Below are 25,788 nucleotides of genomic sequence, written 5' to 3'. Positions count from 1 at the left end.
AGGGCAGGTCTGGGGTAAGGATGCCTCTATTCTGGGGTGGTGGCGGTGGGGGCACTGTGCTGGGAGGAGGAATGGAGAAAAGGTAGGGTGGAGGCCCTGACGTCAGTGGCCAGACTGCACATGCTTAGTCTGTTTCCTGTGGGAGACCCCAGTGAGACGATGAGCCTTTGCCCTTGGGGTACCCCCTCACTGGGTGCCAGGCAGTCCCCCAGGCAGAGGACCCCAGGAGGGCTGCAGATTGGAAATAAGAGAAAGTGAACAGGAGATGTGGTTGACAATGAGGCTGTTTCGTGAGAGTTTATTGGATGCAGGGAGAAGGGGTCAGGAGGCAAGACCTTTTCCTGGGGTCCTGCATCCCTTCATCCCCCAGAACTGGGTGAAGATGGGGCCCTACAGACAGTGTGCAGGGGCCACGCTCTTCTCCACGGTTTTCCCCTTGTGTGTGACCTGGCAGGTGAAGCGACTGTGCAGTGTCCACTGTCTATGTGACAGGCTAAGGAAGCTGCTGGCCGTGTACTTGTGGTTGCTGTGTTTTAAGGGCTTGGTGGTGTCCACACCCTGGGTGACAGTGGTGCCATCTGCCTTCCAGGTCACTGTCACTTCACCCGGGTAGAAGTCGTTGATGAGACACACCAGGGTGGCCCTGCTGCCCTTGAGTTCCTCGGGGGAGGGCGGGAACAAAGTGACCGTGGGGGCCACCACTGGCTGACCTGCAGGGACAGAAGGATGTGAGAGCAGAAGCGAGTTGTGCCCTGGGGAGCTCACTGCCCCCGGTCCTGTTCACACTGTGGCTGTCTGTCCCCCGACCCTGGGACCCTCCTCTTCCTCTTTCCCCTGGGGTCTTGCACCCTCCAAGTCTCCTCTCGGATAAGCTGACCCAGCCCTCCCCCTCTGCAGCCTCAGTTTCCCCTTTGTCACCAGGGCGATCTCGCTCCTCTGGCCCCCCGGAGGCTGAGTTTAGAACGTGGCCCTGATCTCCAGCTCCAGCCCAGAGCCTTCCTCCCTTCGTCCCTGTGAGGAGTGGACATCGCCCAGACATGGACTGGATCTGCCATCGCCCTGTCCCCATGGGACCCTTTGCCCTGGCTCTTGGGACTGCTCCCCCCAGACTAGGGGCACAGTGATCCACGGCCTTACCATCAGCCTCTCATTTTCACCCAGCAGCCAGAGGTTCTCTGAACCGCTCTCTGCTCCGGCTTCCAGGGCCCTGAGTCTAACATACCCTTTGGGTACAGCAGGAGCCCTGGCCCAGGACCAGCCCTTTCTGACTGTAGTCACAGTGGGCTCTGGTCACCTTGCCACTCTGACCTGTCCCTCTGTGTCCCAGTATCTTCATGGTCCAGCAGAGCCTAGCACAGGCTAGCACCAGTCGGAGCCTTCTCCATCCTCCCTTGTTCTTGGGGAACCTGTGCTCCGACAGGCTGGGATCACAGCCCAGCCGCGGCCCCCGGCCTTCTGGGTAGCTCTCCCAGCCTGGATGATCCTCAGGCCTTCAACCCAGACCTGGAGCCACAGGAACCATCCCTAAAGCCTCCCGGAGCCCCTCACCAGAACTGGCCTCTGCCTCCTTGCAGGGACCAGCCCTGAAAGAGGGAAGGAGCCCTTGTCCTTCAATTATCCTTGGACCCAGTTGTGTCCGGCTGTCGGACTAGGAAGGCTCCCACTGTGGGGCCCTTCCTGTGGGCTCCCCTGAGACCACCTGCCTACCCCAGAACCCATGGAGAAAAGTAAGGGACTGGTCCCTAAAGCTAGGGTGGGCAGAGAGCACCAGAGCAAGAAAATGGGCTTTGCAGAGGCAGGAAGTAGGGTGGCAGGAGTGTGGAAAGAGCCACTTACCTGTGACGGTGAGTCTGGTCCCGCTGCTGAAGATATACCAGTGTGACTGAGAGTCAGACCAAAACCCGTGAGGCCAACACCTGGGGCCTGCGTCCCGGGGGCCAGGCTGGAGCGGTGATCTGTGGGGTGTTACAAGTATAGGCTCAGCAGGCAGGGTTGCATCCTCAACACAGGACAGGTGGGCAGCTGGCTCCCAGGGGCCTGTACCCCTGTCTAAGACAGGTGTTGCTCAGTCTTGGCGTAACCAAGTGTGTCCTCCGCCCACCCCAGGCTGTTAGTATTGGCTGCCCCGATGTGCACAGCAGGAGCTCAGCCAATCCTTGAGTGATGTGGCTTTCTTTTAGGGTCTGCAAGTCTTTTCTTTCTCTTGCAAGGTCCAGCCAGGCTGATGTCTGTGGACCAAAGGATGCTGAGCCATGCCTGACTCAGAGTGCTTGTGCATGTCTTTGCTTTTGTGTTGTCTCCTGGAGGTGCAGATCAGCCCCGCCTAGTTCATGCAGCCTTGCCTGACTATTCTTTCCAGTGTCTGCTTGCCCTGTCCATCAGCGTGCGCATGCATTCTCACGTCATCTGTCTGTGTGTGCATCCGTCCATTTGTTCATCTACCTGTTCCTCCATCTGTCTGTACATCTCTGTATCCACGCTGTCTACGCCAGGCATTGGCTGGTGATTCTGGGGACACGACAAGGTCCCTCTGACTCTCATCCCTGTTTCTTTCTGAAATTAGTCAAGGTCAACAAGGCCCTCATCAGGGTCAAGTCTGAGGTTCCTCCCTAGTTCCTGCCGTTCCTGATTGTCTCTTCAGGGTGCAACATGGCGTCCATGTCTTTCTAGCACCTCTCTTTGCCTTGGTCTCTGACACCGCTCACTTTTCTCCTTCCCTGGCTTCCCTTTCTCCCTGGCCCATGCCCTCCTCTCCTGACCTATGCCCTCCCTCTGAGTCCTCCTACTTTGCCACCTGCCCATGCTGTGCACTCCCGCTGCTGCCCATATGGCGAGACCTCTCCCAGTTGTAAGCCCTCTCCTGGACCCCACCAAAACTACTGACTGTCCCCCAACCCCTGCAGCTGGATGCTCTAGCCATCTGCCCTGGCCCAGTCTTTGTGCCTGCCTCTGAGTGCACTCCCTTTGGCGGTGGGGAGCTGGGGTTACTTTCGCCTGAATGACATCACCTCCAGGGTGGAACCGTGTCTGCATCCTGATGTTGTCTCTAAACATTCCTCAGTCCTTTAAAACAGGCTCAAAATCACTGAGAAAAAGCAGAAGTACCTTCTGTTGTCCCTAAACCACAAGAAGCCCCGGGGCGCTACCTGTACTGCTTCAAACAAGAACATGGCATGTTAGTGCCTACTGGGTACGGGTGCCCTGTCAGGGTCAGATCCATTGTGTCCTGCCTTAAGAGGTGAGCCAAATGAGTGGTGGCTGCTTTTATAATGGAAAAGGGAACATTTTTCTTTGACTTAAAAAAAAAAAACTTTACAGTTTTAAAGTTTATATAATAGCAAAACTAAACAGTGTAAAAGTGTATTTTAGGGGCCCAGGGTAGCCTAGTGGCTAAAGTCCTCGCCTTACACACACCAGGATCCCATATGGGCGCCAGTTCTAACCCTGGCAGCCCTGCTTCCCATCCAGCTCCCTGCCTGTGGCCTGGGAAAGCAGTCGAGGACGGCCCAAAGCCTTTGGATCCTGCACCCGCGTGGGAATCCTGGAAGAAGTTCCTGGATCCTGGCTTCGGATTGGCACAGCTCCAGCCATTGCATCCATTTGGGGATTGAATCATCAGATGGAAGATCTTCTCTGTCTCTCCTCCTCTCTGTATATCTGACTTTCCATTGAAAATTAATGCATTTTTAAAAAGGTGGATTTTAGGGCCAGCACTGTGGCATAATGGGTACAGATGCCCTCTGCAGCACTGCTATCCCCTCAGGATGCTGGTTCATGTCCCGGCCGCTCCACTTCCAATGCAGCTGCCTGCTAACGCACTTGGGAAAGCAACAGAAGATAGCCCAAGTTCGTGGGTCTCTGCATCTATGTGGGAGACCCAAATGAAGCTCCTGGCTCCTCACTTTAGCCTGGCCTAGCCCCCAACTGTTACAACCTTTTGGAGAATGAATCAGCAGATGAAAGATCTCTGTCTCTTCCGTGCACCCCTCCCACTCTGTAGCTCAGCCTTTCAAATATTCCTCTGGCCCTGGTCACCTCTACTTTATTTCCTGGGTCTGTACCTGTCTGTTTAAGTAACATACAATAATTGTCTCTTTCTGCTTGTCTCAATTTCTTTGCTCCCCAAGTCCCACAGTATCCAGGTCTGGGCCAGGCCAAAGCCAGGAGCTTGGAGCTCAGTTGGGTAGCAGGGACCCAACTATTTTTATATGAGTTTTTATCACCAACATTTTTTCATTGTTCGTTGTCATCTACTTTGAAAGGCAGAGTGAGGAGAGAGATCCTCCATCCTCTGGTGCTTTCCCCCCAATTCCCACAAAGCCAGGCCTGGGCCAGGAGCCCGGAGCCACACCTGGATCTCCCACATGGGTGGCAAGGGGCCCAACGCCTTAAAGCTGCCATCTGCTGACTCCCAGAATGCATGAGCAGAAAGCTAGATGAGAAGCAGAGCAGCCAGCACTTGGGGGTAAGATGTGGGCATCCCAAGCAGCAGTTTAACTTGCTGTGCCACCATGTCAGACCCTCAGATATTTTTTTTTTAAACAAGTGTTGGAAAGGAAGCAGAGCAATTCAAATTCTTGTACATTGCTTTCCGGGGTGTAAAAAGGCACAGGCTCCAGATGAGTGCTTAGCCTGGTGGTTAAGTGTTTGATCCACCTCCCGCCCCTCACCTCTGCAAGCTCCCACCCCCAGCTTCCTGCTGATGCAGAGACCCTAAGAGGCAGCAGTGGGAGACACCTGGATGGAGTCCCTTATTGGTTTTGGCTTTCGGCGAGCTTGGCCATTTTGGGCAATTGGGAAGTGACCCAGTACACCTGTTTGGACAAGTCTCTGAGTGCATGTCCGTGGAGGAGAGGGAGCCTGCCCCCGGCTTCCTTCTCTTGTTTAAAGATACAGGACCTACTGCTGGGGTCACTGGGTTCTCTCACAGTCGCGAGACTGCCTAGGAACCTTGTGCTGTGTTACCCTGGGCAGGTCTCCTCACCCCTCTGGGCCTTCATTCCTGTCTATGAAATGGGGAGAGAGCAGGAACTGCTTTGCAGGGCACTCAGAGCCCAGCACCCGCTAAGAGCTGTGCGTGGTCGGTGCCGCTAGGATCATAAGCAGGCCTAGAGGCTCTGAGCTTCATCCAGGGATTTCACACCAAGCAAAAAGGAGGGAGGCTGGCCATAGTGCACCGTGTCCGGCTCCCTGTCCAGACTCCACCTGGGCACTTCCCTTGCAGATGCCTGCATCCGCATAGGCTTGGTCTCCTGGGTGGGGGGACCTGTGCCTGGGGCGACCCTGACAGATGGTCCTTGACTGTGGGTCTGAGGACCCAGGGACCCCAAGGAGGGCAGCCATAGAATATCAGCTGAGCCAGGCCAAGTGATTTCTGCCTGATAAGAGTGACGGCCAGGAGGCAGCCAGGGAGTGACAGAAGGAAGAGGGGTTCCATCTGCAGCTGGAGGTAAGAGGCCAGCTCCTGCTGCAGACTTCCACACCTGCCCAGAGGACTGAGGGGGAGATCAGTGAGGTGATAGCTCTTGTGGGCCCCAAAACTTAGGACTCAAGAGAACTAATACTTGAGCGTAAGGAATACTAACAATAAAATGAATGCAGATGTATCTGTGATAGACAAGTCTGCCCAGCCCCTCCTCTGGGGAGGATCTTTCTCACCCTTCTGTCCACTCCTGGGCTCCACCCGCAAGGACCCAATTAACCCCTCCCCCACCTTGCCCCTTACCTGTGCCACGGGCTCTGTGGGCTGAAGTGGCTGCTTCCTGCAGGTGCTCTGGGTCCCAGGGACTTGCTCCGCGGTGCTGCGTCTGGGCTCAACAGGTCCTGGGTACCTGCCACCAGCTCTAGCAGCAGCAGCAGAACCCAGTGCAGCCTGGGGCCAGGCCCAGGCCCCACCTGATCACCCCTAGGTTTCATCCACCCTCAAGGTCAAAGATGCCTCTGTCTGGACTTGAAGTATGAGATGCCTAGAGGGTGCCTTCCCTCTTGTTCAGCTGCCCCAGTACCAGTCAGTCAAGAGGCCTTGTCCTCCCCTCGGGCCAGCTCTGAATCCAGGCTGTCCCCCTCCACTCCCCAGGGCTGTCTCACAGAGAAACATCTGCCAACTGCCATGCTGTGGTCAGGACCCTCCAGCTTAACCGTCTCCCAGCCAGCCAAGGGCCTGGCACACATGACCTGCCTTCTTCACCTTCGCCAATCCCCAAGGGCACCCTGGGTTTTGGAGCATGACCTTGGGCCACAGGGGCCCTGGAGAGCGGGTTCAGCTGTGGAATAGGAGCTTCTTAGGGGTTCAGGGCAGCTGGCCATGGAGTGAGGGTGGACAGGTTTAATAAGAAAGCTACTTGCTGCAGTCCAAGACTTGCACTTCAAAGATAAGAACAGTGTTTAAGGCACCATACACAGTTCTGTCTCCTCTCTCTCTCTCTCTTTCTCTCTCTCTCTCTCACACACACACACACACCACATACCACATATCTTTATCAATTCTCCCACCCTCATATTAAGGTGCAACTCACACATTTAGATGATGCACTCACAGTGTACAAGGTGATGCATACATTGTGGGGGGATTTGATTGAGGGGACTGACATGCAGAAGCCCTCGAATGTAAGTTCCTGTTATTACTCTGCAGCGTTTTTAACTGTGCAGTAGTCATCACCACAGATCGGTGTCACCCCCCATGACACCACAGAGTCATGCATCTTGGCCCTCTTCCTGCCCTAGAAGCCACTTGGCCCTGGTGGTCAGGAGGCAGTAAGGAGGGGCCTGGTACCTGCATGGGGCTGGAGGGGGAGTTGGCCAAGGGCTCAGCTCCTGGAAAGTGCTGGCAGAAGCAACACCTCAGGTCACATGGGACTGCAGGCTCCCCATCCTCTCCTGGATGGGTGATGCTGGGAGTGCCCCTCCTCCTTTCTGCTTACTTCCCAGGTACCATGGTCAGGTGTTGGGAGACAATGAATGTGAAAGGGGATTCTTGTCTTTTTCCGTTTGTGATCCAATGCAGGTAGCGTAAAATCTCCATCTTGACCACGTCTTTTTTTTTTTTTAAGATTTATTTTTATTATTTTTTTCATTGGAAAGGCGGATATACAGAGAGGAGAGACAGAGAGGAAGATCTTCCGTCCGATGATTCACTCCCCAAGTGAGCGCAACGGGCCGATACTATGCTGATCCGAAGCCAGGAGCCTCTTCCGGGTCTCCCACACGGGTGCAGGTTCCCAAAGCTTTGGGCCGTCCTCCACTGCTTTCCCAGGCCACAGGCAGGGAGCTGGAAGGGAAGCGGGGCTGCCGGGATTAGAACCGGCGCCCATATGGGATCCCGGGCGTGCAAGGCGAGGACCTTTAACCACTTGCGCCACCGCGCCGGGCCCTTGACCACGTCTTTTAATCATGCACGTTACCGCCGTCCCTCCTCCAGAACTTGTTCTTCTTACAAAACTCAAACCACGGGTCCACTGAACAACAACTCTCCCCGTACCCCCTTGCAGCCTCCAGTGTGGCCATTGACAGGGTTTCTTAAACTGGAAAGTGCTGTGTGTGTTAGGGTCCTCCAGACGACTTGGTGCCAGCTGGCACACATGATTGGTGGAGCTTAGGAGAAACAGCTTGCCATCAGGACATGAATTCGTCCCTCGATGATACCTCAAGTGCCCACTTTGCACATTTGTGTTGGAGCTGGGGTTGTGGTGGTAGTAAACCCATCTCTGCTGGTTGCAGCCAGCATCGCAGAGAAGGGGAGCAGTGATGATGCTTTGTGGAATGAGGCTGCAGTTGTCCAGAGAGAGAGAGAGACTCTGGACAAGGAGGTGGCTGGGAGTTGTGTTCACCTACCAGCCCCGCTCTCAGCCCTGAATCTTGGGCCTTCCATGAGGTACTGTAGTCCAGCCTGGCATGATTCACACCCAGCCCTGGCACTTGCCAGCGGGTGCTGTGGTCTAGCCCAGCAGGCTTGCACCCATTCTGGCTCTTGTGTTTACTAGTGGGTACAGCAGCCTAGCCCAGCCTGGCTTGCCCTAAGACTGGCCCATGCCCAGTCCCAGATCTTACTCTACCAATGGAAGCAGTAAGCCAGCAAGCTAATCCCTGAAGTTCTCCTATTAGGCCCACTCCTAGCCCTAGATCTTGTACATGCCAGTAGGTGTTGTGGCCTGGTCTGAGACGGCCCACCCCTTGTCTTAACATTCACCAGCGGTGCTACAGCCTGGCCCATTCTGGCACACCCTCAACCCTAGCTTTCATTGGTAGCCTAGCCTAACCCAACCCAAACCCTCATGTGACGTTGTGGGTATTGCAATCCAGCCCAGCCTGGCCTGTATTCCATCCTGGCTCTTGGTCGTGCTGTGAACTGCCCCAGCCCAGCTGGCCTCCAGATCTGATTCATGCTTATGCTGACAGATGCAATAGCCCAGCCTGGCCTGGCCTTCCCGTAGCTCCAGCTCTCATGCTTACCAATAGGAACTACAACTTAGTAGGGAAGTTCCCCAAGTTCCCCTGCAGTGGGTGCTACAGACCCACAGAGGCAAGCCCACAGCCCCTTAAATAATCTACCCCCATATCTGGTTCTCTCATGTTCTGGTGGGTGCTGCAGCCCAGTCTGACATGGCCCATTCCCTGTTTTAACACTTGCAGGTGGTTACTATGGCCTAGTCCAATCAGGCATACCCCACAGTCCCAGCTTTTATATGCACCAGAGGGGGCAGGTGATGGCATTTAGCCCAGCCCAGTTCTCCCTAGTGGGCAGCTGCTTTGGCCTGACCCAGACATGCCCTCCAGTTTCTCCCCTCTGAACCATCTGGTCTGAGCTCCCTCACCTACCTGCAAGTGTGGTGGCCTGGTCTGTGGAAGTCCACAGAAATCATTCCTCCCCTGCTCCTGCCCCTGACATTGGTCTCCTTGTGTCTTGGGGACTTGAATCTATGCTGAAGTTGTGACAGTCACGGCCCACAGAGTCCAAGAAGCCATGGTTTTACCTACCAAAGACAGCCCAAGTCTTAGAGAGAAGACAGAAAATGATATGTGGACCTGCCCCCGGGGATCACCACTGGGTCCCTGAAGACAACCTCCTGCTGGTCCCAGGGAGGGTTGGGCTGCACGTTCCTCCTCAGGGACCAGTGATGGAGCCAACGGCTACACCTGGCACCAGGATATTGCTCCGGCAGCTGCTTCCTGCTGCTGGCCCAGTGAGGCCAGTGTTTGCCATGGCTGCTGCCAACACCACCTTCTGGGTGCAGACAGTATGCCCCTCACTATGGACATCATTCTTCACGTTTTCTGGAACCTTCTTTTCCTCTCTGTTGACCTCTGAAAAAAATGCAAACCCAACCCAAGTCAACCCAGTTTTAGTTTCTCCTCTGCCATTATCCCATAAAAGGGGATGTCCACAAGACTGGATGGGTCATTGGATTTCTCCACACAACCATTTGAGCTCAGGAGGGAGGTGGAGTATTCAGACTGCTATAAGGAAACAACCAGCCACCACAAAGCTACCAAACACCTGCCACCTTGGGTTGTCCAGTTCAAATCCTCACTACTTTTTTTTTTTCAGGTTTAGCTTAATCATATGAAAAGTGGAGTTAGAGAGAGTGAGAAAACATACAGAGGTCACTTTCTAAATGGCCACAAGGGCCAGGGCTGGGACAGATTAAAATCAGGAGCTTCTTCCAGGTCTTCCACATGAGTACAGAGGCCCAAGTCCTTAGACCATCTTCCCTTCTTTCCTATGCATGTTAGCTGGAAGCTGCACCAGAAGTACAACAGCAGGGATCCATATGGGATCCCAGCTTTGCAGGTGGCTTTTACCCACTTACCCCACAACAGCTCCCTCTATTTCACTTCTGATCCAGCTTTAGGCTGTTGCCACTTGGGACCCAGCAGAGGGTGGCTTAAGTGTTTGGTCCCTGACACTCAAGTGAGACCCAGACTGCGTTCCAGTTTTGGCTGATCCATGCAGTTGGAGAGTGAACCCGTAGATGGAAGATACCCTTCTCACAGTGTCTCTCTCTCTCTCTCATTCTGCCTTTCAAGGAGATGAAAACAACATATATATAAGTTGGATTGTGTAGTCTCTACAGCTCCCGATAATGTGCCCCAAGCATTGACAGAATGATCGTCTTTGGTATTTGCTTTGTCTCCCTTGAAGAGCAGCACATTGTTCTGTGAGGCACTGAGGGCTGAATTCTGGCTGAAATCTATAATGGACAGATTTACTCAAATAATTGTGACATGAAATTCTATCAGTTCTGTGAACATTTTGAAGTTATCTTTCCTTTGTCGTGCCTTAAATAGACTCCGTTTACTTTTTGAGCGATGGTTTATACATTAGGTTTGGAGATACCATTCAAAATGATACAGTATGATAGCAAAGACAACCACATGTCTGGTTGTCTCTCAGATCATACCAGTCAATTTTTACAATCTAATATATATACGGGGGGTATGATTTTTTTTTTAGAGGAGGGGGTGAACAAGCTGAAATAGCTCAGTTGAGAGTATTAGACTGAAGAAAAAGGAGGGGGTGATCCTTTGGCACAGTGGTTAAGAAGCTCTCATAGCAGAGTGCCTGATATCAAGTGTGAGCTACACTTCTAATCTGGCTTCTTGCTAATGTGCACCCTGGGACGCAACAGACAGAAAACAGCTCAAGTACTTGGGTCGCTGCCACCCATCTGGGAGACCCAGAGTGAGTTCCTGGCTATTGCCTTTAGTCTGGTCCAACTGTAGTTTTGCTGACATTTAAGGAATAGGCCAGTATGTGAAAGCTTTCTCTCTCTTCTCTCTTTCTCTCTCTCTAAGAATCACTATAATCAGAGAGTTCAGTGTTGTGGAACAGCAAGCTAAACCTCTGCTTGTGGCACCTACATCCCATATTGCAGTGCTGCTTCAGGCCCCATTTACTCTGCTCCTGATTCAGCTCCCTGCTGATACACCTGGGAGGCAGCAACTAACGGCCCAGGTACTCGAGTCCCTGCCACCCAGGTGGGAAACCAGGTTGGAATTCCTGCCTACTGTTCCAGTTCCAGGTGTTGTGCCTATCTGGGGAGTAAGCTAGCAGGTGGCAGATCTCACTCTGTGTGCATCACTCTGCTTTTAAAATAGATCAGCCTTTATTTAAGAAAGAGAGAGAGAAAAAAAAAGACCAACTATACGGAAAAACTGTTTAATGGAAACAGTCTAAAAATAAATAAGTTCCAACACCAGTAACATAACATGTGGGGAAGAGTGGTGAATTTTTACTTTTTCTCTGAGTTTGAGGTTGTTATCAGCTCAAAATAGGTTGTTTTAACAATATGTTCTAAGCAAGGTTTGAGGTAACCACAAATAGAAACCTGTAGTAGATACAAAAAGGATGAAGAGAATCAGCTGTATCGCTGCAAAAAAAAGAAAAATCACAAAGACATTGTAGAGGAATAGATGACAGATGAACTACCAAACATAATGAATTAAATGAAAATTCAGGTCAAGTGTCTGGTACAAGAATTTGAAATCCAAAATGCCCTGAAATCTAAGACTTTTTTAAAAAAAGATTTATTATTGTTATTGAATTTATTGAATAGAGAAGAAGAGCGAGGAAGATCTTCCAGCTGCTGGTTTATTCCCCAAATGGCCTCAACAGCCGGAGTTGAGCTAATCTGACTACTACCAGTTAGGGCGGGGAGGGTCGAGACATGGGCCAGATGCTGTTCTATATATTAACATCTTATTTACAATGCTAATACAAATATAATAAATATAAAACTTCAATAAAAGTAAGAAAAACATTTTAAGATTTATTTACTTACTGGTGGAAAGGCAGAGTTACAGAGAAAGTGAGTGAGAGACAGAGATCTTCCATCTGCTGGTTCACTCTCCAAATGGCTCAAAGGGCTGGGGCTGAGCTAGTCCAAAGCCAGGAGCCAGGAGCTCTTTGTGGATCTCCACCTGGGTGCAGGGATCCAAGCCATCTTCTGCTGTATTCCCAGGCACATTGAAAGGGAGCTGGGTCAGAAGTGGAGCAGCCACAGGAGTGGGAGTGGGCACAGTAGGGAAATGGTGGGCACCTCCCTCTTGGGTTGCCACTCCCACTGAAGAGCATGAAAACCAAGATTGGGGCAGACATGGCTAGATAGAACGGCACCCACCGTCATGTGTGCGGGCCGAATAGTAGGGCTGCTTGGGTTGAACTAGACTTCAATGTCCATTGACATGTATGAGCACTGAATGGGATGTGGGACAGACTGGACCAGTCTGCTGTACATGCTGGCAAGCATGGAAACCAGGGCAGGGGTGGGCCTAGTGGGGGTTTTTGTGAATCACTCCAACTAGACTGCAGCTCTCACTGGTTTATGTGAGGCCAAGTATGTGGTGGACAGTATCAGGCTGTTCTCCAACACCCATTGGTTATGTGGAAGACAGGGCTGGAGACAGAACTGACCCAGCAATTGCAACCACCAGCACATGCATAAGCTGACTGAGGCAACGGACTTTGCCGGTCGCTATACTGGCATGCCCACACAAGAATCAGGTCTAGGATCACCTTGATGAAGTTTCCTTGGGGATTCCTCCAGCTGAACTGCTGATGTCACAACTCCAACCATGAAGAGAAGTGTAGCTTCCATGGTCTGACCATGAAGTGCATGTATCAAAGCTGAGCCTCCTCAGAGGCTCAGACAGAGCAGTGGACAGCATCTCCAGGTGCGCTGGAGGATATGGCAGTCTGTCGGAACCTGCAGAGGACACCTGGTACCACAGCAGAGGATGGAGGACAGAAAAATCAATCATCTACCCCAGCCATGTGTTGGCAGTGAAAATCTGGGCAAATGGAGACTCTAAAGTGGACTATGTCAGCCAATGGATTCTGGAGAGTTTTAATCATCCTTGGAATGGCGAGATTGGCAGCAATTTAGAAGTGTTGAACTATCAAAACTGCTTGAGCAGTGCCCTTGGAGCATTCCCCACATCAGGGACATGGGATGGGATGGGCGGGAGGTTGGGTGGGCTTCTCCCTTTATCTCCCTCCTTACCCCAGAAACAGAAAATTTTTTTTAAAGATTTATTTTTATTATTTTTTCATTGGAAAGGTGTATATACAGAGAGAAGAGACAGAGAGGAAGACCTTCCGTCCGATGATTCACTCCCCAAGTGAGCACAACGGGCCGATACTATGCCGATCCAAAGCCAGGAGCCTCTTCCGGGTCTCCCACACGGGTGCAGGGTCCCAAAGCTTTGGGCCGTCCTCCACTGCTTTCCCAGGCCACAGGCAGGGAGCTGGAAGGGAAGCGGGGCTGCCGGGATTAGAACCGGTGCCCATATGGGATCCCGGGCGTGCAAGGTGAGGACCTTTAACCACTTGCGCCACCGCGCCGGGCCCCAGAAAATTTTTTTAAAAAGCGAGAGAAAGAATGTGGAAACAATGGTCTTACCCACTTTCCTGTAGCCCTCGACCCTTGGTGCCCTAATCAACTATGTAAAGATTATCAAAATAAAATAAAATAGTAATAAAACAAGTGGAGCAGCCAGGACACAATGTGGCATCAATAGTGATACCAGGCTGTGAACCACTGCCCACACTGCTGCCCAACTGCAACTCTTTAGCACTATAACATTCATGTTGAATGTCTTTTCCCATCTTTTCATTTTAACCCTACTTTTGTCTCTGTATTTAACTTGGGGTGATTGGTAGTTGCCATATAGTTGGCTCTTGCTTTTTTGTGCAACCAGATAACCTCTGCATTGAGTGTTCTTTTAGATTATCTCCATATAATGGAACAAACATGATTTGATTAATAATTTTCCACCTCACTGTTTCCTCTTTATTCTGTCTCCTCTTCAATCATTTCCCCCCACTGCTCCTTGTCTAGTCTGTTGTGCGAGAAGGCACTAAATACATGTGGTTGAACTTCTGCATATGGGATGTCCGTATCTGGGGATTCAGCCACCTGTAGGTGCTGTGTGCTTTGCAGTGAAGTGTCCGTGGCCGCCTCTGTGCAGCATTGAATCTGAGAGCCATTTTGCTTACTTGTCATCAATCCCTAGACAACGTAGTATGTCCAGTACATCCACAGCACCTGTTACACTGTATTAGCTATGAGCAGGAAGTGTATGGAGGGGGTATGTAGGTTACACGTAAATGTTTTGCCAATAAAAGTTACTTACCTGGAAGGCAGAGTGAAGAGAGAGAGAGAGAGGGAGTAAAAGAGAGCACAAACTGCCCACTGATTCAGAAGGGAATGGAGCCAGCCGGTCAGGGGCCAAAGCCAGGAGCTGGAAACCCAATCAGAATTCCCATGTGGGCAGCAGGGGTCTGACTACTCAGGCCATCACCACTAGAGGCCATTTCCAGGCCACCCGGGCATACATTGCTTTACCCATACTCCCCTCCACCCGGTGATCTTCATCGCATTTTGTTTGGATGCCAGCTATTTGCAGTTGTCTTGCTGTAGTAACTTGCCAACTTGGCCTGAGCCACTTGTCTCTATCTTGAATTCAAGAACCACATGTGTCCCTTGACGTCTGTGACTGCAGAGCCTGGGGAAGGAGCAGAGCCTCTTTCCACATAAGTTTTTAAAGACCTGTCTCTGGGCTCAGTAACAGAGCTGAGGGGTGCCTGTCCCAGGGGATCCTTTGGGAGAGCATCTCCTGGGTCCTTACTCCCAGCATCCAGAACAACCATGGCCAGCTACCGTGTGGAGGAAGCATCCCCTAAATTCTCAAATTTCAGTCTGAAATCCGAAGATTTAAATATCATTTAGATGAGACACAGCCATCAGATCACTTATTTTGAAAGTTAAGGTTATTCTTCAAATCCAGTGTGCCCCGTATCATGCTTGCTCTACACATGTCAGAGGCAGGAGGGCAGAAGTTCCCAACTCCATGCCAGGCTGCCACATGGCTGGCAGCACCTTGCTGCCCTCAAGGTCATCAACCTGAATGTGGGGCCCAAAGCCACAGTGCACACAGCCACCTGTAACCCAACAGAATATCCTTGTGATGAAGAGCCAAGCCTTGGCCGGGGCGAAAGCCGCCAGGATGTGTCCACAGGGGGAGACCCCTGGCCACTTCCCTAGGGCATCTCTGCTTGTCTGGCTGTCACATACTACACACTGAGGTTAAAGGATGTCCAAGTGGCTTTCAGACCTCAGCAGGACCCACCCACAGGCCTTATTCCTGAGGAAGCAGGTGCTGGCTAGCATACACGTGTCCATAGTTTTGCTTCAAAATAGATTAGCCCTGGTCGGGTGGTCACCCACATGTCCAAAGCCTTCGCCAAGGAGAGGACACTTCACACTTCAGCTCTCACATCACCAGTGCGGGCTCACCCATAGGCTGGCTGGCTGAGGGGTAAGGGGCATGAAAGTGCAGTCCAGGGCTGGCAGGATGGCACCGATGTGGGCATTCTCCAGCTAGAAGTCGCATTAGCCCAGATGCCATTGGCAGCATTAGACCACTCCCACAGCCGCTGTGACACAGTATGGGCAATTGCCCCTGTGCCCCTGCCTGTTAGCTGGTGGGCATAGCTCACCCCTTACCTACCCATGACCTGAGGCACTGCTTACAGCCCTACACGCAGAACTTGACCTCTGACATGACTGCAAGGTCAAGGGAAATAGACACGCTTTATAGCCACTTAGAGCGTCTTTGGCGGGTGGATGGGCATCAGAGAGGTGGCACACAGGTAAGGCTGGATTGAGAAGCTGTGCCCTTGAGGCCTGCAGGGAGACAGGCTGCAGCCAGAGGTCAGATGTTGGCTGAGGTGAGATGTGACTCAAACCCAAAAGGAAAAAAAAAAAAAAAAAAGCCACCGATCCTAGGTGCTACCCTCCATGGAGCCAGCAGGGTGGGCTGGAAAAGAGAGTGGAGCTGTCCACTGGACAGCATGCTTCCTTGATTTCTTCCCTTCCTAGCACAGAGTCCTGGAAGGGCAAAGGATGAAAGGGTGAGGGGGAGGGGAGGGAAAGGCAGCAAGAATCATGGGCATTTGAGTATATGAAAGCACAGAGCCCCAGCAGAGGCTGGCAGACCACTGCGCGTGGGAACCAGCTGACATTGACTCCTGTCTATCTCCTGTGGCAACCAGGGAGGGTTGGAAATGGGGAGCCCTTTGGGGACTTCTCAGGCATACCAACAAACATCATGCCCCAGTTTTGGGGTTGCAGGAGGAGTTGAGGGGGATCTTGATAAACTGCCACCCTACCACCACCACCACCATCACCACCATGTACCCGGAGGAGGCGGAAGCCTAGCGGCGGGACCTGGGAGGATTCTCCAGAGTGGGGCATGGCCAGTCAAGGCCCAGGAGTTCTGGATCTCAGCCCAACTCTACCTGCCTGTGTGAAGCCATGCAGGCACCCGACCGGTTCACAGACCAACTGTGGATTTTTTGCAGCCAGGACTTGAAAACTGAATATCTACAGTGAAGTCAGAAACATATTGGGCCCGGCACGATAACCTAACAGCTAAAGTCCTCACCTTACACTGCCGGGATCCAATAGGGGCACCAGTTCTAATCCCAGCAGCCCTGCTTCCCATTCAGTTCCCTGCTTGTGGCCTGGGAAAGCAGTCGAGGACGGCCCAAAGCCTTGGGACCCCGCACCTGCGTGGGAGAACTAGAAGAATCTCCTGGCTTCGGATTGGCTCAGCTTCGGCCATTGCGGTCACTTGGGGAGTGACTTAGTGGATGGAAGATCTTCCTCTCTGTCTCTCGTCCTCTCTGTATCTGACTTTGCAATAAAAACAAAAATAAAAAAATAAATCTTAAAAAAAGAAATGAATAAATATGTACTCTTTGGGGTATTTCCAGAAGGAAACATACACACACAAACCCACATCACAGATAACTTTGTAAGATATGGCAGCTTTAATCCTGAACCCTGTCTCCAACATGATGGGGGTGGGGTGGGGAGACCAGAGGAGAAGCTGAGCAATATCCCCCATCCCAGGCGTCTGCCACCTCCTCCTTTCCAAGCCAAGTGTGTGCCAAACCCCTGCAGGGACTGCGTCAAGGCGAGCTGTCCCAGGGGGCCCAGGACCCAGAGGCAGCAGGCTGCTCTTCCTCCCGCCTCTCCATCTCAGTCTCAAGGCTTCCCACTGCGCAGAAGTACACGGCCTCATCCTCGGGCCGCAGGTCAGAGATGGTCAGGTAGCCCCTGTTGCTGTCCAAATCCTTAGAGCCTGAGAAGCGAGGGGGCACCTGGGGGCCGCGTTCCTGATTGGTGTTCGTGAAGTGCTTCAGCAGGAATCGAGGCGGGTGGCCTGGCTTCTGCTGGTACCAGTAGATGCTGTGAAGGGCCACACTGTGGTCACGGCTCAGAGTGCAGGAGAGGCGGACCGTGGTGCCCAGGGCCGAGGACACGGCGGGCGGCTGGTGCAGTGCCGGCTGGGGATCACCACCTAGGGGGGCAAAGAGGCACGGTGGGGGAAGGGCCAGACCAAGACAAAGGAGGCAAAGGGGGGTCTTGGGTTCTAAGAGTTCCCTCACCGGTGCAGTGGGCAAGCAGCAGGAGCAAGATCGGAGTCCAGGACATGGTGGCGACCTGCAGAGTGCGATGTCCTGCAGCCACGTCTCCTGGCCAAGCCAGCATCCTCCTCCCTGCTCTGAGGGGCACGCCCCATTGGGCACGCCCCATTCCTGGTGGCCGCCATCCCAGGCTTCCTTGGCTTAGCAGCTGTGGTTGTAGGAACAGTTCCCGAGGTGCCTTTGGGGAGGAAGCACCTGCTGGAGGAAGCTCTCGGGCTGGGGGCCAGGAGGGCAGGCTGGAGGGTGGGCTCAGATCCCTCTTGGGAGTGAGTGCAATTCGTCCCCACCCCGAGGGAGCTGAACCCCACAGAAATAACTTTCCTATCCATAGTTCAATGGCAGAGAAGGCCTGCTTCATACACACCTAATGTCTGTGCCTTCTTCCACCCTGCCATCTTTTTTTTTTTTTTTTACCTTTTTAAAACTTTATATTGATTTTTGAAAGTTACAGAGGGAGAGACGGAGAATGAAAAAGATCTTCCATCCACTGTTTCACTCCCCAAATGGTCTAAATGGCTGGAGATGAGCTGATCTGAAGCCAGGAGTTGCTTCTGGGTCTCCCACATGGGTGCAGGGGCCCAAGGACTTGAGCCATCCTTGCTGCTTTCCCAGGTGCGTTAGTAGGGCACCGCCAGGTACACATTGGTGCCTATATGGGATGCCAGTGCTGCAGGTGGAGGATTAGCCCCCTAAGCCACTGGGCCTGCCTCCGTCTTAGTAATTTTTCGGCCATGGGGTCACAAGGTTCTTTTCTGTCTACTCAGACGTTTTTCGGTTGACATTCAGCAGCTGTCGGTGTGCAGCTCTTCACTTTTGTTAGTTTATTCTTCAGAATTTTTTTTTTTTAAAGATTTATTTTTATTATTTTTTCATTGGAAAGGCAGATATACAGAGAGGAGAGACAGAGAGGAAGGTCTTCCGTCCGATGATTCACTCCCCAAGTGAGCGCAACGGGCCGATACTATGCCGATCCGAAGCCAGGAGCCTCTTCCGGGTCTCCCACGCGGGTGCAGGTTCCCAAAGCCTTGGGCTGTCCTCGACTGCTTTCCCAGGCCACAGGCAGGGAGCTGGAAGGGAAGCAGGGCTGCCGGGATTAGAACCGGCGCCCATATGGGATCCCGGGCGTGCAAGGCGAGGACCTTTAACCACTTGCGCCACCGCGCCGGGCCCATATTCTTCAGAATTTTATCCTTTTTGGTGCTACTGAGTGAATTCAGTGAATCAGATTTTCTTCATTTCCTTTTTGGATAATTCGTTGGTTTATAAATATGATTGTTCTTCGTATTTTGACCTTATACTCTCCAACTTTACTGAATTTGTCTACTATTCTTTTTTTAAGTTTTATTTATTTATTGGAAAGTCAGATATACAGAGAAGAAGATCTTATGTCCAGTAATTTACTCCCCAAGTGGTCACAACGGCCAAAGCTGAACCGATCAAAAGCCAAGAGCCAGGAGCTTCTTCCAGGTCTCCGACGTAGGTGCAGGATCCCATGGCCTTGGGCCGTCCTCAACTACTTCCCCAGGCCACAATAAGGGAGCTGGATGGGAAGTGAGGCCGTCAGGATTAGAACCGGCACCCATATGGGATCCTGGCACATGCACAGCGAGGACTTTAGCCACTAGGCTATCGCACCGGGACCTTGTCTACTATCTTTTTTTTTTTTTAAGATGCATGCATTTTTATGGGAAACTCTCAGAGCGCTGATATTTGATAGGTTTGTGGGCACCGTGTGTGTGTCCCCAGACAACGAGGTACCAGCAGTCCCTGAGGTATCCAGCCCTGTTAACCGCAGCCTGATAATAGCACGGAACTCCATCTGCGCTCCTTGCACCCCCGTCCTTTTTTCTCTCATACCTCTCTTACTCCAACCCTCAACCACCAGCACCCCAAGCTCCTCAAAACAGCTTCCCTCCGCGAACTGTCCTTCCCACATAGGACTGACGTAAGATCCACTGTCCACCCCCTGCTCACCCCCAAGAGTCAAGGGCACCTCTCTAGCTTGTCTGGGGCAAGGTCAAATACACACCCTTTTGATGAGGTCTTAAACACAGATGCTCCAACTACACCTTCTTGGTTAGCTGAAACTGTCAATGTTTATCCCCCCGGAGACGACGTACAGAGGAAGGCGTTTGTGGTTTGGATAACTGAGACTTCCTGCTTGCAAAACAAACCCATGTGCCACTTGTGGGCCTCCTTGCTATGAAGTCCAAAATGGAACTAGCAGTCCAAGACACTCCGACCTTGTGATGTGAAGCGCTCTCTCTCTCTCTCTCTCTCTCTCTCTCTCTCGTGCAACAGCTAAATAAAATCTTCTCTTCCATGAAGCGTTAAGCCCCCCTGGGGGCCCGGCACAATGGCAGAGCAGGTAAATGCTGTAATGCTAGCATCCCATATGGGCACCGGTCGGTGTACCAACTGCTTCACATCCAAACCAGCATCCTTGTTGACATCTTGGGAAAAGCAGCGGAGGATAGTCCAAGTCCTTGGTGCCGCCATTGGGGATTTGGCTGATGCTCTTGGCTTCTGCTTGGCGTAGCCCTGACCGTCACAGCCGTTGTAGCCATTCCTGGAGTAAACCAGCAGATAGAAGCTCTCTCTCTCTCTGTGTAACTCTGCATTTCACATCAACCAATCTTTAAAAAAAATAACAGTAATAAAAGACACCACTTGGAACACATACGCCCCCAGAGTGTTGGGGTTCAGGTCCTGGCTTCCGGCCAGGCACATCCTGGGAAGCAGCGGATGATGGTTCCTGCGGTCAGGTCCCTGCCACTCACAGGGGAGACCTGGATGGAATTCCTTGTTCCCAGGCATCTGGAGAATGGACCAGAGGAAGTTCTCTGCCTGCCTCTCTGCCCCTCAAATAGAATATATAACAAATGTTTCCTTAGTTGGTGGGGAAAGCAGAATGAGAAGATGCACTTAGTTGTATAAAACTTCCCGGTGTATTTTAGGGGGGGGGGGGGCGGAGCAAAAAACAAGCAGGTGGTTTGGTCAAGGCGTTAAGTGTCCAGAGGCAGATCTCAGATGTGTCTCAGACGTGATTGTGTTTGGGTACAGCTGCCAAGGCAGGTGCCCACGGCAACCTTGATATCAAAGGCACAGTAGGAGAACATGGACCACATTAAAGCTTTGGCGGCTCCAGCAAGAGTTATTTCTAAAATAACCTGATGGTCTGGACTCACCAGCCCCACCCCCAACCCAGGTCTGAGGGGTCCCTGAGCTTCAGACTGACCAAGGCCTGAAGGTGGGAACTAGGTCATGAATGGAGGGTGGAGCCAGTGTCAGGTGTTGTGATGGCCAGTCAGGGACAGACACTGACCCCAGGGAGTCTGACCGCTCCTGCCTCTGCCCCAGGCTCATGGAGATGAGTAGCCCGGCCCTCCCCAAGCTCTTGGACCTGGCAGCCCACAGCCTGCTGAGCAGCAAGGCCCCGGGAATCCCTGCCTTGGAGGAGTTCACGGTGGACCTGTTCCCCCCACTGCTCACCGCAGCCTTTGCCAGGGGTCACAAACAGGCCCTGAAGGCCCTGGTGCGGGCATGGCCCTTCCCCTTCCTGCGCCTGGGTTCTCTGATCGTGCAGTGGCCTAACCAGGACAGCCTGCAGGCTGTGTTGGATGGCCTGGAAGACTCGCCTTGCCCTGACCCCAGCCCTGGGGCTTGGCCCAGGTGAGGCATGGCCTAGAATCCTGGGAAGCGGGGAGTCTGTGAGGGATGGGCTTGTCACCCGCCCCCCCCCCCCCGGGGACTGTGGTGCAGGTAATGTGAGAGGCAGGGGGCTGAGGAGGGGCCCAGAGCAGAGGATGCTGGGATCTGAGGGCAGGCCCTGGGCATCCTCCTGCTACACTGTCCCTCCCCACCTGCCCCATCCTCTCATCCCTGCCCCTCTATGCAGCAGATCAGAACTGCGGGTGCTGGATCTGACCCTTGACTTCGAGCAGGTCCAGAGCAAAGGGGCCACAGAGGCCTTGGCCAGGTTCCCCTTCTGGCTGCCGTCCACCGTTAAGGCGGAGGCGTCCCAGCCGGCAGCCGGGCCCAAGCTGGGCGAGAACATGAGGAGAGGCCGGAAGCAGCCGTGGGAACCTGTGGAGCTGCACATTGACCTGTTCCTGCGAGGCCCCTTCAAGCTGGACACCTTCCTCTCTGGCCTGCTGAGCAAGGTGGAGCGGAGCTGCGGGGCACTGCTCCTGTGCTGCCGGAAGCTGCACATCGAGGAGATGCCCTTCAGCAGTCTCATCGGCATCCTGAAGACGCTGCAGCTGGACTGCATCCACGAGCTGGAGGTCTTCGACTGGTTCCGGGCGCTCTCTGAGCAGAGTCTCTTTGCCACACAGCTGGGCAGGATCTGCAACCTGCACAGCCTCAAGCTGGCCTACTACCACTGGACCTTCTCCCCTGAGGATGAGCAGTCCTCCAGCTACTTCCTGTCCCAGCTCAGCAAGCTGGGCCACCTGCAGAAGCTTCATCTCTCCTACTCCTATCTCTCTGGCAACCTCCACCAAGTGCTCAGGTGAACCGGGGTGGGCAGGGGCTTCCCAGGAGTCCCCCACTCTCCCAAAGCAAATCATGGGAAGAGACAAACCCATTCTTTTTAAGATTTATATAGGGTTTAGGCAATGGTTCAATTGGCTAACCTTCCCTTCCCAAACACCAGGATCCCACATGGGCACCTGTTCATGTCCCAGTTGCTCTACTTCCCATACAGGTCCCTGCTTGTGGCGTGGGAAAGCCACTGAGGATGGTCCAAAGCCTTGGGCTCCTGCACCCTGAAAGACAGAAGAATCTCCTGGCTCCTGGCTTTGAAGCTTTTATTTTAATTGAAAAGGCAGATTTTATGAGAAAAAGAGAGAGAGAAATATCTCCCATCCAATGGTTCACCCCCCAAATGGCTGCAACAGCCAGAACTGAGCTGATCCAAAGCCAGGAGCCAGGATCTTCTTCTGGATCTCCCAGGTGCATGCAGGGGTCCAATGCTTTGGGCCATTCTCCTTTGCTCCATGGGGAAATATGCATATTAGTAGGCACTGCTACTAAAAACAAAGCAAAACAAAATTGCAACAAATTTAAAGATCCTGCTGGCTTTTACTGACAACTGGGGGAGTCAGAGCGGACTCTGAGCCAGGAAGTGACTGTGTGGCTTGGAGAAAGCAGTAACAGGAAATGGAGAGCAAATTGGCTCTAGAAGGTGGTGCTGGGCCAAATCCCAGGGGCTTACTCCTCAGGCCGGCTCTGGTTAGTCCAGCCTCTTCCACCCACCAGCTATGAGCCTTCTTGGGTTTGCAGAAAACCAAGGTCAGGTAGCCCTTAGCCACATCAGTTCTACTCTAGTTTGGTCCAGTCTGCTGGGACCTGGTGCTGGGAGCCTGGTCCAGAACAACAGGCCTTGTAGCAGGTTAAGCCACCCTGTGTGTCCGTGGTATCCCCTGCCTGCGTGCCAGTTGGAGTCCTGGCCATTAAGCTAGGAAAGGTGGCAAAAGATGGTCCTTGCCATCCACCTGAACAATCTGGGTGGCGTTCCAGGCACTTGGCTTTGGCCTGGCCCAGCCCTGTCTCGGGAGGCCATCTGGGGAGTGAACTGGTAGATGGATGATCTCTCTGTGTGTCTTTTAAATAAATCAATCTTTTTGAGAAATGAGACCTCTCGTAACTTGAAGTCTCCTTTATTTATTTGAAAGGCTAAGTTACAGAGAGAGTGTGTGAGAAAGACAGAGAGACAAACGGACAGAGAGAGAGAGAGAGAGAGAGAGAGAGAGAGAGAATCTTCCATCTACTGCTTTCTTTCACAAATGCTCACTACAGGGTCAGGCCCAAGTCGGGAATGTAGAACTCCAGCCAGATCTCCAGCGTGGACAGCAGGGGCCCAGGCACTTGAGCCATCCTCCACTGCCTTCCAGAGAAGCATTAGCAGGGAGCTGGCTGGATCTGAAATGGAGCAGCCAGGACTTGAACTGGCGCCCTTAAGGGATGCCAGCGCTGCTCAGTGACTTCCCTCTGGGAAGGAGGATGTGGGTGCACCCCTGAATCAGCCGCCTTCCCTTCACAGCTGCCTGCAGGCCCCACTGCACACCCTGGAGATCCGTTCCTGCACCCTCCTGGACACAGACATCACCTACCTGGCCCAGAGCCTGCATACCACCTGCTTGACGAAACTGGATCTGAGTGGCAACAACCTGTCCTATATGGTGCCTGGGCCCTTAGAGCCCCTGCTGGCTAAGGTGTCAGGGACGCTAGAGCACCTGGACCTAAACCACTGCCGGCTGAAAGATTCCCACCTGGGCGCTATCCTGCCAACCCTGTGCCGCTGCTCCCACCTCAGCTCCCTGGGACTGTCTGACAACCCTGTGTCGCGGGTCGGCCTCCTGAGCCTGTTGGAGCACACGGCCACTGGCCTGCGGGAGCTTAAACGGGTGCTCTACCCGATCCCAGTCGAGTGCTGTGTGTACCTGCATGGCCTCTCGTGGGGGCCGGTCAACAAGGACAAGCTGGGCCAGGTGCAGGCCGAGATGCAGGCGCTGCTACAGGCTGTGCAGCGTACCGACATGCAGTGGAGCCCCCCGCTGCCCTCGCCCCTGCCCGTGCGGCTGGTGCAGCTTGACTGAGGGCCAGGCGTGAGGGTGGCAGGGAGGCCCCAGGCCTCCTGGCTGGACGCGGATTGGTTGCCGGGAACATAAAAGAACCGTGCGGGGGAGCTGTCCAGTGCTGCTTTCTTGGCTTCTTCCTGTGCCCATTCCCCTCTCAGTCCAGTGCCCCTGCCCTTCACTACCCCTTCCTTCTGGCCACACGCAATCTTGCTGATTTCCTCTGCTTCTGGATAGAATGAAATTGGACCCTGAGTGACCTGCCCAGTTTCTGGGTCATCATCTGACCTCCTGCCAACCCCCTGGGTAAGGAGGGGCCAAGGTAGCCTGAGAATTCTTTGGGTGGTCCCTGAGTGTGTCCCAGGCCTCGTGGAACTGCTGGCATTGGCCTGGCACACATCCGCTAGGATGTCCATGCAGCAGGGTCCAGTCACAGAAAAAGCGCCAGTGAGTTTGGCGGGGATGGGGATGGCAAAGAAGTACTTCCGGGTCAGAGACAGCTGAGCTGAGGCCAGCTGCTGCAGAGGCAGTGGGGGGACATCTGGATATGGGCACACTTTGGGCCAGTGAGTTTGGAGTTACCCTGTGTAGCTTGCCAGGGCCACATGGGGGGGTGTACAGTCGAGGCTGACTCCTGCAGGAGACCCAAGGAGAAGGAGGGGGAGGACTTGGGAGGGACCAGAACCCACACCAGAGCTGCCCAAGAGTCCTGGTCTGCCTGTGACCTTCCACCACCCCCACCCCCATCTTTGCCAAAGAGCCCCTCTTAGTCACCAGCCTAGGCGCCAAGGACATGTAAAGACGCTGGCCTCGGTCTCCCACCAGGATGCAGCCCATGGCAGGCTCAGCCCCTCTGCTGGTTCCCCCAAGCCCTACAGAGTCCCGTGCAGGCTAGGAGAGGGACTCCTGCTGGGGACACAGTGGCGGAGGTCCTCATGCACCCCCATCCTCTTATCGCTCCATTCACCAGCCACACACACTGAGGACCCGCTCAAAGACCCTGCAGCCATCTTGGCTGGTCATGCGAGCCATTTGTCGAACCCCAGGTATTTCCGCAAGGGCCAAGGACACAGCACAGTGAAGGCCGAGTCCCCAGTGCTGCTTGCACGTGAGCAGACTGGCAGATCAAGGTCAGGCCTCGGAGCCTGCAGGTGTGGTGTGGAGTTGGGAGAGATTCCTGAAAGAGGCAGGGCAAGGTGGCTATGAGTTTGCCCGTGTGGGCATGTGGGCAGAGACCAGAAGGGGAGCCATTTTCTCCAGGCAAAGGACCGAGCAGGTGTGTTTTGGAGGAACTCTGTGACTTGGAAACATTGGCTTGGGGCAGGATGCATAGCCTTGCCTGTGCTTAAGATTCATGCACGTCCCCAGACCTTGGCTCTGATTCCAGTCCAACCCAACTCTCCTGTGACACAGCCAGGCGGGCATGTAATGGCTGTTGGTCTGTGTACCTGCCACAACACCATCCCTTGCAGCCAACCTCTGGCGACACCTTCCCCAGGGTATACTGGCATCACTGCTGCCTGCTGGGAATCCTTGGTGACATTGCCAGCCATGACCCTGCCCTGTTGTTTCCTTTCTGCTGCCCCCAGTCCCTGTTGCCTGTTGCTAACTTAGTGAGACACGGATTTCCCTGAGACCCTCCTGCTGCTCTGGGAGAGTGTGTGTGAAGCTTAGCATGGGGTTAGGCGTACTGGATCTGCCAGTCATACGAGCCAT

At 53.3% G+C, this 25,788-nt stretch overlaps 2 protein-coding genes and 1 gene segment (V, D, J or C); 1 reads left to right on the top strand and 2 right to left on the bottom strand.

The window, feature by feature from the left end:
• Positions 1-390: 390 nt before the first annotated feature.
• On the bottom strand, positions 391-16,192 carry LOC121171868. The segment is given in 3 exon segments: positions 391-710; positions 1,837-1,882; positions 16,169-16,192. Coding segments are annotated over 3 exon segments (390 nt in total).
• Positions 16,193-16,972: 780 nt separating this feature from the next.
• On the bottom strand, positions 16,973-17,498 carry VPREB1 (V-set pre-B cell surrogate light chain 1). The gene is made up of 2 exons (XM_041003641.1): positions 17,453-17,498; positions 16,973-17,364 (listed from the first exon to the last, which is right to left on the bottom strand). Exons 1-2 carry the CDS (start codon positions 17,496-17,498, stop codon positions 16,973-16,975), a joined length of 438 nt encoding a protein of 145 aa, XP_040859575.1.
• A 3,363-nt stretch (positions 17,499-20,861) lies between these two features.
• On the top strand, positions 20,862-24,093 carry PRAME (PRAME nuclear receptor transcriptional regulator). The gene is made up of 3 exons (XM_041003578.1): positions 20,862-21,163; positions 21,393-22,004; positions 23,538-24,093. Exons 1-3 carry the CDS (start codon positions 20,862-20,864, stop codon positions 24,091-24,093), a joined length of 1,470 nt encoding a protein of 489 aa, XP_040859512.1.
• Positions 24,094-25,788: the final 1,695 nt, after the last annotated feature.

The sequence above is a fragment of the Ochotona curzoniae genome, unplaced genomic scaffold (assembly GCF_017591425.1).
Source record: "Ochotona curzoniae isolate NIBS_2020 unplaced genomic scaffold, NIBS_Ocur_1.0 scaffold_274, whole genome shotgun sequence".
NCBI classification, from domain to species: Eukaryota; Metazoa; Chordata; class Mammalia; order Lagomorpha; family Ochotonidae; genus Ochotona; species Ochotona curzoniae.
Note: the sequence above shows the minus strand (reverse complement) of the source record. Positions and strands in the feature narration are given on the sequence as shown.